This window comes from Mobula birostris, chromosome 14 (genome assembly GCF_030028105.1).
Source record: "Mobula birostris isolate sMobBir1 chromosome 14, sMobBir1.hap1, whole genome shotgun sequence".
NCBI lineage: Eukaryota > Metazoa > Chordata > Chondrichthyes > Myliobatiformes > Myliobatidae > Mobula > Mobula birostris.
This window is the reverse complement of record NC_092383.1, coordinates 37,368,149-37,384,049: the sequence shown is the minus strand read 5'-3', so window position 1 is coordinate 37,384,049 and position 15,901 is coordinate 37,368,149. Positions and strand designations below refer to the sequence as shown.

Genomic DNA, 15,901 nt, shown 5'->3' with positions numbered 1-15,901 from the left:
ATATCATGTCAGGCCCAGGGGATTTATCTACCTTTATTCACTGTAAGGCAGCAAGCAGCTCCTCCTGTTTAATCTCTATATGTTCCATGACACTACTGCTTGCATCCCTTCCTTCTATATTTGTATATATGCTATGCCAGTTTCCTGAGTAAATACTGATGCAAATAAGCTGTTTAAGATCTCCCCCATCTTGTGAGGCTCCAGACACAGACGACCACTCTGATCTTCTAGGGGACCAATTTTGTCACTTACTATCCTTTTACTCTTAATATACTTGTAGAAACCCTTTGGGTTTACCTTCACATTATCTGCCAAAGCAACCTCATGTCTTCTTTTTGCCTTCCTGATTTCCTTCTTTAGTATTTTCTTACATTTTCTATACTCTTCAAGTACCTCATTTGTTCTTTGTTGCCTGTACCTGCTATACACCTCTCTCATTTTCTTAACCAGATCACCAATATCCCTTGAAAACCAAGGTTCACTATGCCTGTTGACTTTGCCTTTAATCCTGGCAGGAACATACAAACTCTGCACTCTCAAAATTTCACCTTTGAAGGCTTTCCACTTTCTGAACACATCCTTGCCAGAAAACAACTTATCCCAATCCACTCTTCCTAGATCCGTTCTCCTTTCCACAAAATTGGCCCTTCTCCAATTCTCGAGGACCAGACCTATCCTTATCGATAATTAACTTGAAACTTGAAACTTTGGCTGCCTTTCTTTCTGCCTTGAAGTTAATTACCTGGATTACCACAACAGTCACCTTTCATCTATTATAGTTTTGCCCACAATCTTAAATTCCAATTAACATTGGCCAGTGCCACTCTCATCCTGGCAATGATCTCCCTTCTAGTCATTCCTTGTGCTTTTCCATTACATAAAGCTACTGATCAGAAAATTTCCTCCCCCCCATCATTGTTCTGTTGACTGTAGCTGAATTACTGGTAAAAATAGTGACACCTTTTCATGGAAATATTGTCTTGTCTGTGGCCAACCATACCTTACTGGAGATATAGAATGTAACCACAAGCTTTTCTCTGAGTGATGTTGCAGGTTTCTCAACTGAATGGAGCAACAATCTAACACAGTTTTACAGCTCCTCCAAAGAGGATTTCTCACTATTGCCTCCTGTGTAGAATGTGCTCCTACTGTACTGCCTCCTCCTCTTTCTTGTGGCACACAGTACTTGCACAATGACCAGAAGATGCAGAACACAACCAGAACCAGTGAACCTTTCCTTCACCTTGGTCTACAGGACTGCAGTCCTGGATCAGACCTCCATTTCCATAATATTCCTGTTTGCTGTCTGGGTATCATTATTAGAAAGTTACTGGAGACCTGACTGGTGTCAGGAGCTAGTAGTTCAGGAAAGTGCCCTCGTCCCACAAAAACACGCTATGGTCTTGAGTAGTGACAGAACTTATCTCCTTCTCTGATAGGCCCTTAGGATGAGATCAACTTGCTTCTGCTCCAATTAAGTGGATTCTAATGTGGTTGATAAGTCCCATGTGGGATACACAGATTTGTCTGAAAAACCCTTAAGGTTGTTATAGCCAGGGATGGTAGTGGGGATAAGCTCACACTACCTATTAAATGCTCCCAATAGTGTGTATCTCAAATAGCCTCTGACAACCAAGTCCAGCTCCTGGCCTTCATGTGTGGCTTAGCTACTGACGGGAAAAGGGACAAAGGTGGATTACTGGTGCCATAAAGCCATTTGTTTCGGGCAGATGGGGCTCATCAGCTGCGTTGGCAGCTCATCTAGAAGTAAACCTCTGCTTCAATTGGGGGAACGCTTTGTTGAGCACCTCTACTCCATCTCCATAAAGTGAAACTTCCCAGTGTCCAAACATTTTACTTCCAATTTCCATTACTGTTCCAACATGTCAGTCCATGGCCTCCTCTTGTGCCATGATGATACCACCCTCAGGGTGGAGGAGTAGCACCTTATATTCCACCTGAGTAGCCTCCAACCTGATGGCATGAACATTAATTTCTCCTTCTGGTAAAAAGTTTTTCTCTTCCTCTCCACTCTACAACCCTTTTATTCTCCACTGGCCTCTCACTTCTTCTCTCCTGCTTATCACTTTCCCTTGGGCCCCCTGCTCCTTTTCTTTCTCCTATGGTCCATGCTCTTCTCCTATCAGATTCCTTCCTCTCCAGCCCTTCATCTTTGCTACCTACCCGGCTTCACATATCACCTTCTAGATATCCTCGTTCCCCTCCTTCCATCTTTTTATTCTGGTGTCTTCTCCCCTCGTTTTCAGTCCTGAAGATGGGTTTCAGCCCAAAGTGTTGATTGTTTATTCATTTCCATAGATGCTGCCTGACCTGCTGAGTTCTTTTAGTATTTTGTGTGTATTGTGAAAGAAAACTGATCTCACAACTTCGCTGCCTTGTGGCTATACCTGCTCATGAGGAAAGCTTCGGGTGTAAATCCTGAGGAAAAATCCAGAGCTGGAATCCCTAAGGTGGTCCTTCGTTGAGTTCAACACTGACTGGTAACTCCTGCAATGCCGCTGGTGCCAAACTGTATCAGTTTCTGCCGTTCCTTTGAATTTATCAGCTACGTGGAGAGGGGGAGCCTCAGCTAGCAAATACCGTCCTGACTTGTACACAGGCTCGCACATCACATAGGCACCTGGGACATAACGTCCATGGTCAACCCTGACTAACAGAGGGAGGTCTTCCACGCTAACCTCAGATAGGGCTTGAGTAACTACAGACGGTGAATTGTTCAGATGTTACACTGTTCCAATGTCCATGCTTTTGAAAGACCACTGAATTTTTCCTTCTGGCCATAGCCAGTTTCTCCTTCATCATTGTGAGGTACAGTAATGTTACAGCCATACAAGACCTTAGTTGGACCGCACTTGGAGTACTGTGTTCAGTTCTGATCACCTCACTACAGGAAGGATGTGGATACTATAGAGAGAGTGCAGAGGAGATTTACAAGGATGTTTCCTGGATTGGAGAGTGTGCCTTATGAGAATAGGTTGAGTGAACTTGGCCTTTTCTCCTTGGAGTGACAGAGGATGAGAGGTGACCTGATAGAGGGGTATAAGATGATGACAGCTACTGATTGTGCAGATGGCTGGAGGCTTTTTCCCAGGGCTGAAATGGCTAACACGAGGGGGCATAGTTTTAAGGTGCTTGGAAGTAAGTACAAGGATGATGTCAGAGGTAAGTTTCTCACACAGAGAATGGTGGTTCGTGGAATACACTGCCAGTGACGGTGGTAGAGGCGGATACAACAGGGTCTTTTAAGACAGATAGGTACATAAAAATAGAGGACTATGCAGTTGGGAAATTCTTGGCAATTTCTAGAGTAGGTTACATGGTAGGCTCAACATTGTGGGTTAAAGGGCCTGTAATGTGCTGCAGATTTCTATGTCTATGTTCTATGTTCTATCCCTTGGTCTCATAGGGCTTCAGCACTCAATTCAACCACACTAGAATTTTAGCAAAATGGTGCAGATCTGGGTATGGAGAATGGAGGCTGTGGAAGGGGTGGCACCAATGGGTGAGGTCCGGGTATGGAGAATGAAGGCTGTGGAAGGGGTGGCACCAATGGGTGAGGTCTGGGTATGGAGAATGAAGGCTGTGGAAGGGGTGGGTGGCACCAATGGGTGAGGAATGGAGGCTGTGGAAGGGGTGGCACCAATGGGTGAGGTCTAGGTATGGAGAATGAAGGCTGTGGAAGGGGTGACATCAATGGGTGAGGTCTGGGTATGGAGAATGAAGGCTGTGGAAAGGGTGGCACCAATGGGTGAGGTCCGGGTATGGAGAATGAAGGCTGTGGAAAGGGTGGCACCAATGGGTGAGGAATGGAGGCTGTGGAAAGGGTGGCACCAATGGGTGAGGTCTGGGTATGGAGAATGAAGGCTGTGGAAAGGGTGGCACCAATGGGTGAGGAATGGAGGCTGTGGAAAGGGTGGCACCAATGGGTGGGGTCTGGGTATGGAGAATGAAGGCTGTGGAAAGGGTGGCACCAATGGGTGAGGAATGGAGGCTGTGGAAAGGGTGGCACCAATGGGTGAGGTATGGGTATGGAGAATGGAGGCTGTGGAAGGGGTGGCACCAATGGGTGAGGCCTGGGTATGGAGAATAGAGGCTGTGGAAGGGGTGACACCAATGGGTGAGGAATGGAGGCTGTGGAAAGGGTGGCACCAATGGGTGAGGTCTAGGTATGGAGAATGGAGACTGTGGAAGGGGTGGCACCAATAGGTGAGGTCTAGGTATGGAGAATGGAGGCTCTAGGCAAATAACAACAATACCATCTGACAAATAACTCCAGGTTGATGACAACTGAGTGATTGAGACTGAAGTTTTAGCAATTACAATGCCTAAAGAAGCTAATTGCTAATTAACAAGCTTTGTTTCTTCAGAGAAGATTTCATCTTGTAATCATTTAGCTTCCCATTTCAGAGGGTTTTGGGTCTGTTCCTCATCACCTGCCAATTCATGCGCAATAATTGCAATGCTTCTACAGCACATGTGAAGCTCCCTACTCATTGCTTCCATGGGTCAAAATTGGCATAAATTCCCACTGGAAATCGTGGCTTGATTCCCATTCAGGAGTTGTTTGGTGTGGACCTTGTTCACATGGAGTGGGTTGCTCCAATCTCCTAACTAATGATCCCTGGGAATGCTGCAACTCCTGATCAAGGGAGTCTTCCACCCAGAGCTGTGACATAACCAAAGAGCTGTAACAAAGGTAGCGTGAAGAAAGGTGACACAGTAGAGCCGTAGCCTCACGCCATCAGAGACCTGGATTCAAATCTGACTTTGGGCGCTGGCAGTGTGCAGTTTGCACGTTCTCTCTGTGACTGTGTGGGTGTCTCCTGGGTGTCCTCGTTTCCTTCCACATCCCAAAGACGTATAGGTCAGTAGTTTAATTGTCTGCTGTAAATTGCGCGTCATGCATTGTGAATGGTAGAATCGGGGGGAGTTAAGGGGTATAAGTAACAAAGAATCAGTGTTAGTGGGTAGCTGACATTCAGCATGGACTTCCTATGAAATTAGACCTAGTATAATGAAATTTTGGACCACAATGACCAAAATACAGGAGTCAATCTCAAGGCAGTGTAATACATCAGTAGGCATATTACTGCTTGAACGCTGGAAATAAATAAATAGACTACACAGTAGAAAAGTGAACAAATCTTAACTTGTACATTTGGTTCATGGGTCTCAACTACTGAACTAATCCTTAAAGTGAATGAGAAAGAACTCACACAATGACAGGCAGAGAGAGGGTGCTGAGCTGTCAGCCAGATTCACCATAACTGAGCTCATGTGACAATACGGAAATATTGTCTACCAGTAATCGGGCTTCATATTTATCCATTAAGAAGCACTTACCTTTGACCATTCCGAGGCTTCCCACATGGTGAGACACTCACGGCCTTCGCAGCCCCGTACTGCTGATGGCTTTGGACCAAGGCAATAGAGACTTCTTGTGTTAAAGTAAGTGCCATTTTGTAGTTGATAGACACAGGTCACATTGCGAACCTGAATTCCCTTCCCACAGGTGCTGGAACAGGGAGACCAATTGCCTCCCACCCACCTGAGTCAAAAGAAAATCACAACTGGATCTCAGTCACTGCAGAAAACATGACTCGCGCATTGTACTCTCCAAAGCAGAGCAATGATTAAATGTAGATTAAAGAAGCAATATTTCTTCTAATCAGTGCCTTCTATTCAGTTTTTCAGTGTTTTCTTTTTTAGAAGAGCTCCAATTAAAAAAAAACACTGTCTGGAGTGCGCACCTGAGGGGAGAGGTGGAGATAGATTCAATCACGAATTTCATATGGGAGCTGTATTAAGACATGGAGAGCAGGACCAACTACATGCATTGCACACAGGAACACCTTACTCTGTTTCTGGAGAGTGGCTGGTTTAATCAGGCAGTGAATACATCACAGGGCATTCGCTGGTGCTAATTTCTATTCATCCTTGTTTTGAAATTAATTCCCTTAAATGGATCCAGCTTGAGGGCAGGACTGAGTGCTGAGAGATATTATTAGGACATTATCCACTTCTTACAACGTTATGCAACACGGAAAAGGGCCCTTTGACCCCACCCACGCATCTTGACCACAATGTTTATCCAAGCTAGTCACACTTGCCTGGCTTTGGCCCACACTTTATTTCCCATCCATGTACCTAATCAAATGTCTTTTGAATTTTGTAATTTTACACACTTTTACCATTTCCCCTAGCAGCTCATTCCATATATCCACCACCGTCTATTTGAAAGTTTCCCTTCAGATCCCTTTTCAATCTTTTGCCTCTCACCTTATGCCCTCTTGTTAGAGTTTCCCCTACATGGGGGAAAATCCAGTGACCATCCACCTTATCTGTGCTCTTCATCTCTCTTGATTCATTCTGTTTTTGGCCAATATTTACAGAAAAACATTATTACAATTGATAGTGACCAAGCAATGAACTAGCTTTAAAAATCTAAAATTAATTCCTGTCAGACTGGACTCCCTTACAGATTCATGATTGGGCTACCACAGTTGTGTAGCGGTTAGGACGATGCCATTACACCGGAGTTCGGAATTCTGGTGCTGTCATTAAGGAGTTTGTATGCTCAGACTGTGACTGCAAGGAGTTCCTCCAGGTGCTCCGGTTTCCTCCCACGGTTCAAAGACTTACCGCTTAGTAGGTTAATTAATCATTGAAAATTGTCCCATGATTAGGCTAGTGCTAACTAGGTGGGCTGCTGGGCAGGGCGGCACGATGGGATGGAAGGGCCCATTCTATTCTGTATCTCTACACCAAAAACAAATAGGTTATTACAATCTGGTGCAGGGTTGAGCTGACATACCCCTGCAGTGTTGAGGGAGTGCTGCATTGTCAGAGTATTCCCTTATGGATGAAGCTTTAGAACAATTCTTTTGGTAGTTTTAGGAATAATGTTGGATGTTCCAGGGCTCTACTGCAAGAGGACGGCATTATCCTGAAGTCTTGGCTAGCATTCTCATTCAAACCAGTAGAATCAGTAATAATTTAACCGATAATTTGTCTCCTTATTACCTACAGTACATTTACCCACAGAATGCCAGTGATCTATATAGGAATTTCTGCTTAAACTCCATTGAGACTTTTGGGTCCATGTCTTTGATCTAGGAATCTTAGCTTTTGCTCTGATGAATGGAATACCATTTCCTGTGCAGATGAATACTCTACCAAAATGCCCATTTCACCCAGCCCTTTTGAATTGGAAAGTTTTGCTTGCCTTTTGTACATCATGGAATGGCTATCTCCCACTAATAAAGCAATGGATTCACTGGGCACTCTGTAAACACAAGCTGTCTTATCTGTGGGAATTATTGCCCAAGCAATTTGAGCACTTTCGTCTAATAAAGGCACTTACCAGGACTGACATAGATGGATGTTGCATCTCCGAATCTGTGGATTTATACGAGGTAGGTGCTGACAGTCACTGTCATTTGTTACTCTCAACGTCTTGTTTACAATCTTGGTGCAACGGACAATTGTTCTGCGCTCACCTGTAAGCAGTTAAGACAGAATGGTGAGAAGAAACAGAGGCAATGACACAGCCCAAACCAGCTGACTGATCAGTTCAATCAAGGACTCTTCATTTAATTTACTTTTGTATTATTTCTTTATTTATTGAGATACAATGTGGAATAGGCCTTTCCAGACCCTCGAGCCATGCTGCCCAGCAATCCCCGATTTAACCTTAGTCTATCAAGGGACAATTTACAATGACCAATTAAACAGTACATCTTTGGACTGTGGGAGAAAACCAGAGCACCTGGCGGAAACCCACACGGTCATGTGCAGAAAGTACAAACTCCTTACAGGCAGCGGTGGGAATTGAACCCAGGTCACTGGCACTGTAAACTGTTGTACTAACCACTACACTACTCTGCTCCCCTTATTGCTCTTACCTGTACTGAGAAACAGTGAAAAGTTTTGGTATGTGTGCTATCCAGTTAGGTCATTACATATATAAGTATATGGAAGGGTACAAACGGAAACACAGAATGCAGAGTATAGTATCCTAGTTAAAGAGAAAGTGTAGTGCAGGAAGGCAAGTAAAATGCAAGGGACACGACAAGGTAAACTAGGAGATCAAGTGTTCATCTTCAGTGTATGGGAGGTCCATACAGTAGCAGGATAGAATCTAATAGTATCTTCTGCACCTAGACATTCATCTGCACAAGACTAGAGGAAATAGCACTGAGAGATTGAGAAGCATGATAATATGGAGTGAATCAATTCCATACACATCACAGGGTGTCCTGACCCCTGTCACAACCATTACATACCCACCTTTGGGTAATATTTTTGTGTTCACTGGCCCGACCCCAGTTTTTAATCATCAAACTCACTCACATTACATCTACAGAAGTGCATTGCCCAAAATTTGCCATCAGCAAGACATTCAACCTCTGTGGTCCAGGTTCACTCTGCACACACACTCGATTCACTCTGCACACACACACGATTTACCCTGCACACATACACAGCTCACCCTGCACACACACACAATTTACCCTGCACACATATACAGCTCACCCTGCACACACACAGAGCTCACTCTGCGCACACTCACGGTTCACTCTGCACACACTCACGGTTCACTCTGCGCACACTCACGGTTCACTCTGCGCACACTCACGGTTCACTCTGCACACACTCACGATTTACCCTGCACACACACACAGCTCACCCTGCACACACACACAATTTACCCTGCACACATATACAGCTCACCCTGCACACACACACAGCTCACTCTGCGCACACTCACGGTTCACTCTGCACACACTCACGGTTCACCCTGCGCACACTCACGGTTCACCCTGCGCACACACACAGCTCACCCTGCACACACTCACGGTTCACCCTGCGCACACTCACGGTTCACCCTGCGCACACTCACGGTTCACTCTGCGCACACTCACGATTTACCCTGCACACACACACAGCTCACCCTGCACACACACACAGCTCACCCTGCACACACTCACGGTTCACCCTGCACACACTCACGGTTCACCCTGCACACACTCACGGTTCACTCTGCGCACACTCACGGTTCACTCTGCGCACACTCATGGTTCACTCTGCACACCTCTGGTCACCCTGCACACACACGGTTCACCATTTGGGGGATAGACCAAGATATTTCAACACAGAAAGAATGGAGTCGATCAATTTCCGGAGTTAAATTTCTGAAACAGTCCATCTGTTCTGGTAGCGCCCAATACGGACAGGCATAACGAAATGGATTTTATTGAAATGGCCAACAGACAATATCTAGTACTGACCGCAGTACAGTGGGCATGGAAATTCTCAACTTGCAGTAGGGCAAAAGAAAGCAGAGCAGAAAAGTATATTGTGGTGTTTGCTCAGGCAGGCTATGAAACAAAGCCTATCTTTCCCTGATTTCCACTGGTATTTGTAGACTGTCTGTAAGGACAGGAACTGGTGGAACTCAGTGGTTTCGGATGAAAGGCCTCAGCCCAAAATGCTAAGTGTCCATTTCCACCCACAGACACGGCTTGACCTGCTGAGTTCCTCCAGAAGTCTACAGATTCCAGCACCTGCCATCTCTTGTGCCAATGAAGATATGAAGCTCGGTGCTGGGGTCAGAAAATTGAAGTCCCCAAGAAATATTGGGTGGACTGGTGTTTTCTTCTGAACAGAGTAATTTGCAGGGTAACTGAAATGAGATGTATGAAATTATGAAGAACTGCAGAGAGTAAATAGATTGAACTTAGTTCCCTTAGATCAAAAACCAGGGACAGATATTTGAAGTAATTGGTAGAAGGATTCGCAGGAGGATGAGTCATGGAGTATGTGTACAACCCTTCAGCCCAACACATCAGTGTAATGTGTATATGACAATAAAGCTAATATTTAAAAAGATACATGCATACCATACTCACAACCTTTATGTGATGCAACCGAACTTCCCCAAAGCCAAAGGATGAATTACGTTGCAATTCTGGATAATGCCAGGTTGCTGGGGAGGATACTCCTGACACCCAGTTATCCACCTCACTTCTCAACTCTGCAACTATTACCCAACTCTTGCTAATTCATGTACAATTTTGGAGCCTTCAACACAAAACAGATGTATCATTCAGTGCAAAAGTCAACGAAGCTTTATTTCAAAGAAAGTGAGCTCTGGTTTGCTCCCTTTGGACACAAAACAGCTTTTTTTTGGGAAGTCTCACTGGCTGGCAGCATGTTATAAATCACCGGTGTACTTCCCTTGCTCAAGAACATCAGAACTGGAAGCAGGTTCCTGATCAATCTCGAGCCATCAGTTAATATCACTGCTTGTTACCTCACTGGAACTATAGAATCTTGTTGTGCAAGAAGGCTGCTTGCTTCCATACATTGGGAAGTGACAGGAACTTAAAAATACTTCATTGGCTGTGGTGCCTTTTAATATATGAAAGACTTCGAAAGTGCTGTCTTCTTTCTAAATACCTTGTCCTCTGCAGGGAGAAAATATAATTGGCTTGCAGTACTATTTGTTTTTAGTGAAGCTCTGATATATCCGGCAATGAAGTCACCTACAGTATGATTTCCAATAATCCAACTGCAGAGTGATGTGAGTCAGTAATGTGTCTGTTATTTCCCATTGAGGCTCCCTAGTCTTACTGGTGACTACAATTTCATTTACTTGCTCCTGATAACTATTGATGAATAATTTACATCCAAAGAACAGATTTTACACAGACCCTGTGTATAGTGAACTCAGAATATCCTTGGACACAATCCTGACTGATTCCACAAAATCAGTTCAATAAAATCTGGCCTTTCATATTTAACTCTGAAATTTGATGCCCCAACAAAACATCTGCTGGATGCTTGTCAAAGAGAGGACAGATTCTTTATCTTTAAAATATAATCTACTTTCTATCAGTAACTGTTATCAAGCTCTTGTTATCTCTGCTGCCTGACTGTGGTGTATTCTCTTCCATCAAGAACATGAGAATCAGTAGCAGTAGTGGCCCATCTGGCTCTATACACCTGCTCCACCACTCAACAACATCATGGCTGAACTTCTACCCCAGCAACACTTACTTGCACTAAGCCTTTACCCTTCTGATGGATTTCACAATATCCAAAGCTCCAGCAAGCCCGCTCTTAAAATCTATCAAGTTTCTCAGCCCTGACATAAAATTCCAAAGGGCCATCACACTCTAGGTGAAGAAATTTCTTCTCTGTTCCTAATGGCCAAGCTCTTATCCTGAGACTTAGCTCTTATCCTTAGCCAGAGGAACATCATCTCTGAATCTACCCTGCCAAGATCTCAAAGGATTTTTGTCTGTTTTGGATAAGATTACTTTTCATTCCTCTGAATTCCAGAGTGTACACCAAGTCTGCTTAATCTTAATTCTCCCATCCGATTGCATCTTAGTGTTCTTTCTATTACCAGCGTGTCCTTCATTAGGTAGAGAAACCAGGCATGCATGCAATATTTCAGCTGTGCTCTCACCAAGGCCAAATGTAAGTGCTGTCATTGTCTTTGTCCTTGCACTCAAGGACTTTTGCATACCACTCAATTCGAATTTGCTACCTGCACCTGTACAGTAATGTTCAGTGATGCCTGGACAAAGACATCTAGGTCTTCCTGAACACCGAACTTCTCAATCTTTCATCAATTAAAAATATTCTGCTTTTCTATCTTGGTCTACCAAAATGGATGATATCATACTTTTGGCCTTCAATTTTATCTGTCATGTCACTGCTGTTGCCTCCCAGAAGCTGATCTGTGTCCTGCTCACAACTCACACTGCCACTCAATTTCCTGTCATCTGTAACTTTGGATATGTTACAGTGAACAGGACAAGAGGTTATTGTTGAGGAGGAGAAGCCGCGGGTAGAGGAATCAAATTCAGGACTCTATTATGTTCATTCTGACTGACTGCAACACAGCCTGGTATGGAGCAGGGCTGCAGACTCAGTCAGCTCCATCGCGGGTCAACCCTCCTTGTCATCAAGAACATCTTCTAAAGGTGGCATCCATTATTAAAGACCTTCCCCATCTGGGGCATGCTCTCTTTGCATTGCTACCACCAGAAAGGAGGTGCAGGAGCCTGAAGACCCACACTCCATGTTTTAGGAACAGCTTCTTACCCTCCGTCATCAGATTTCAGAACAGTGAATGAAGCCCCAAACACTTTCTTGTTATTCGTCTCTTGTACTATTTACTTATTTGTAACTTAACTCTTTTTACGTCTTGCCCTGTACTGTTGCCACAAAACAAATTTCATGACACGTGACAGTGTTAATAAACCTGATTCTGACTCTCTGGATGGGAAGGAAGATGGAGAATATCATGAAACACACATGTGAGGAATCCCACGAGTGAAAAGCAAAGCTAACAACAGCAAGAGGGAGTAAAGGTGAAAATAAGCCTGGCAGAGAGAGAGAAAACACAGATCAGAGTCAGAGAGTTGTACACCACTGAATTGGCCCTTTCACTTCTGTGCCAAGCCCACACACTTAGAATATGGAAAAATGGGAGGGGAAGGTGAGGAAGAACTATTTTATGCAATAAATGATTATGATCTGGAAAGTACAGAGCAGGACACTTATAGATGGTCACTGATTTCAACAGGGAAATGGCTTGTCACTTGAGGGAAATGAACATACCGGGGTTACAGAGGTACAGATGGCGGGGTGGGACTGACTGGGTTGCTCCATCAGAACTTGTATTCCCTCTTCAAATCCTTCAGCCTCCTTGACTTACATCTCACCTAAGCATCTCCTCTTCTTTACCCAAGTCACCGTTCATAATCTCTCCAACATCTCATCCATACTCCCTCCCATCACATTTCCCCAGTGAATACAATACAGAGAGGTAATGAAGGAAATCAGACAACGTTATGCAAATACAGCCAGAATCTGGGAATATCATTGATTTTCTTTGTTAGCCTTGGTAAAAACTAAATGTCAACTATACCTCCTCCACACTGTACGCTACAGTCTCCCCAGCCAGTGTTTGTCCACAAATAAAGTGGTTCCAGTGGTTTTTGCACCTCACCGCTGCCTTTGACGGAGTTGTTCACTGGGATTGTGTATTCATAGTGAATGCCATAGCTTTGATCATGGAATAACAGCACCTAGTTTGCAAGGTAACAAAAGTTTGTCAGAATGAACGTTACAGCAGCATTTCAATATTCCATGAAATAGTTCTGATAATCTCACCGTGATAATATTGATAATATTATAAGAGAAATAGGCTTGAATAAGAACAAAGATCCCAAAATTAACATGCCTGGCATTTTTATACTGTACAAGTAACATCAGTGGTAACATCAGTAAGGACTTGTTCTGCCTTGGGATTATAATCATCTGAAAAATGTAAATCTTGTGGAGTTCACATTAATGGATTTTACTGCAAGGTGATGAAGTATTTTAGATTAGGAACTGAGATGTTGGCAATAATGTATTGAGAAAATGTCATTCATAGGCAAAGTCATCCATCTTTTTGACTACATAATCTAAAAAGCACATTACTAATTTCATAAAACAAGTCCTTCTGTATTGGTACTTTAAGCCTATATTGTCTATTAATTTTGATTAGTTACTGAATTGATGTGACCATGACCACAGGCATAAAAAACAATTACACTGGTCTTGTTGATATCAAAACAACCATTTTTGATAGCAAGACAATCATTAAGTTCAATGATTAGAGCACCCTAATTTTATTTAGCTGAATGTATCATCAGCAAAGATGCACCTCAAAGCTGTGAGCTTAGCCCCCTGCTCTACTCACTTTACACTTATAACTGTGTGGTTAAGCACAGCTCCAATGCCATATTCAGGTTTGCTGATGATGCCGCTGTCGTAGGCTGAATCAACGGTGGTGATGAATCAGCATACAGGAGGGAGATTGAAAATTTGGCTGAGTGGTGTCATAACAACAATCTCTCACTCAATGTCAGCAACACCAAGGAATGGATTGTAGACTTCAAGAGAGAGAAACCAGAGGTCCATGAGCCAGTAATCATCAGAGGAGCAGAGATGGAGAGGATCAGTGACTTTAAATTCCTGGGTGTCACTATCTCAGAGGACCTGTCCTGGACCCAACAAATAAATGTAATTGCAAAGAAAGCAGAACAGCGCCTCTACTTCCTTACAAGTCTCTGGAGATTCAGAACAACATCAAAAACCTTAACAAACCTCTACAGGCTGGTACGGGAACACCAATGCCTTTGAATAGAAAATCCTACAAAGGTTGTGGATTTGGCCCAGTATATCACGGGTAAGGCCCTCCCAGCTGTTGATCACATCTACATGAAATTTTGTCGTAGAAAAGCAGCACCCGTTATCAAAGATTCTCACCACCCAGACCATGCTCTTTTGTCACTGCCGCCATCAGGTAGAAGGTACAAGTACCTCAGGACTTGCACCACCAGGCACAAGAACAGTTACTACCCCTCAACCATCAGCCTCGTGAACAAAAGAGGATAACTACAGTCATTCTATTTCTGGTGTTCCCACAACCGATGGTCTCACTTTAAGGACTTCTATCCTATTTCATGCTCTCGTTATTTATCGCTATTTATTTATATATACATTTGCAGTTTGTTGTCCATTGATCCTGTTTACAGTTACTGTTCTATAGATTTGCTGAGTATGCCCACAGGAAAAGAATCTCAGGATTGCATGCAGTGACATGTATGTACTCTGATAATAAATTTTACTTTGAACTTTGTATCAATAATGTGAGTTTGGTTTTCACCACCCAAAGACAGGTGTGATTGTAGTGAGTACTGGCAGTAATTCAGGAAGTGAATTTAATCTGGGGAAAAGTGAAAGGCATTAAGACATGGGTGAGAAAGCAGGTGCATAGATGTTAGACAAAGCACTGGAAGTCTTGGTTCGGAAGGTTCAAAGTGTGAGGGGTGATTTGTATCTGCTGGAAGCCCAGAAATATGAAAGACAGATGTTTGGGGGCAGTGAGACTAGACAGATGTGCAGGTCATTGGCAGGTGTTAAACCCTGAATATTTGATGAAGTTCTGTGGGCTCAACAAATAGTTGGGACCAGTGAGTGCACTGGCATATGCTATTTCCTTACAAAGACAAGGCTCATACACTGCTGCACCACCACACTCTGTCATAGACTATGAATAAGCCTCACTCGTATGCACAGGCTCCACTTCACCCTCACACATTCAGCACCACTGAAAGCCTCGTGCCTACTTCTTACAGTCTGGATACCCTTCCAGCTCTTCAAAACCCCAGTAACTGAATGAACTGCACGTTACTCACTGACACTCCTCCCTGGTTAGCAGGACGGTATTTTGCAGAACACGATTCAGTGGGATAGGGACCCCTACATTGTCCAGCCCCCGAGAGTAGTTGATGCAGGAGAGAGCTGAATACTGTGCAGTATGGAATCCTGTTGTACTGTAAAGCTTGCCAGAAAAGTCTGTGTCCACTGTCAACCTCAACACAAGGCTTTCCATTGAGCTCAGATCTCATCCTCTCCCCCACACAAGTAGCAAACAATTCTATTCAGGGACTCCTGAATCCAACGACCAGTCAGCATCTGTAGGCTCATGCAAGAACCCACACTCAGGCGACTATAAACAATGATCCAGATTTGTGCCCTTACACAAGTTGTGTACAAACCACCAGCACAATGAAAAGAGCTGACATTAAAGGGTGGGTCACTGAAGCTGTAAGTATCCTTGCTCTGATCTTTCCCAGGAGAGACTGAATAGGCTGGGCAACACACACAAAATGCTGGAGGAGCTCAGCAAGCCAGGCAGCACCTATGGAGGGGAATGAACAGTCGATGTTTTGGGTCGAGACCTTTCATCAGGTCATAGCAGAGGTATCAAAAACAAGGGTATCTGTTGTAAGTGAGGAAACAGATTCGA

The 15,901-nt window shown here is 43.9% G+C and overlaps 1 protein-coding gene across 1 annotated transcript in view; it reads right to left on the bottom strand.

Annotated features, from left to right (window-relative positions):
- Positions 1 to 15,901, bottom strand: part of adamts17 (ADAM metallopeptidase with thrombospondin type 1 motif, 17) — a 583,128-nt gene that overhangs the window by 44,404 nt on the left and 522,823 nt on the right. The window contains exons 17-19 of the mRNA XM_072278384.1: positions 12,968 to 13,127; positions 7,385 to 7,520; positions 5,365 to 5,569 (exon numbers count right to left, since the gene is read on the bottom strand). Coding sequence (XP_072134485.1) covers positions 5,365 to 5,569; positions 7,385 to 7,520; positions 12,968 to 13,127 — 501 coding nt within the window. The remainder of the gene's footprint in view (positions 1 to 5,364; positions 5,570 to 7,384; positions 7,521 to 12,967; positions 13,128 to 15,901) is intronic.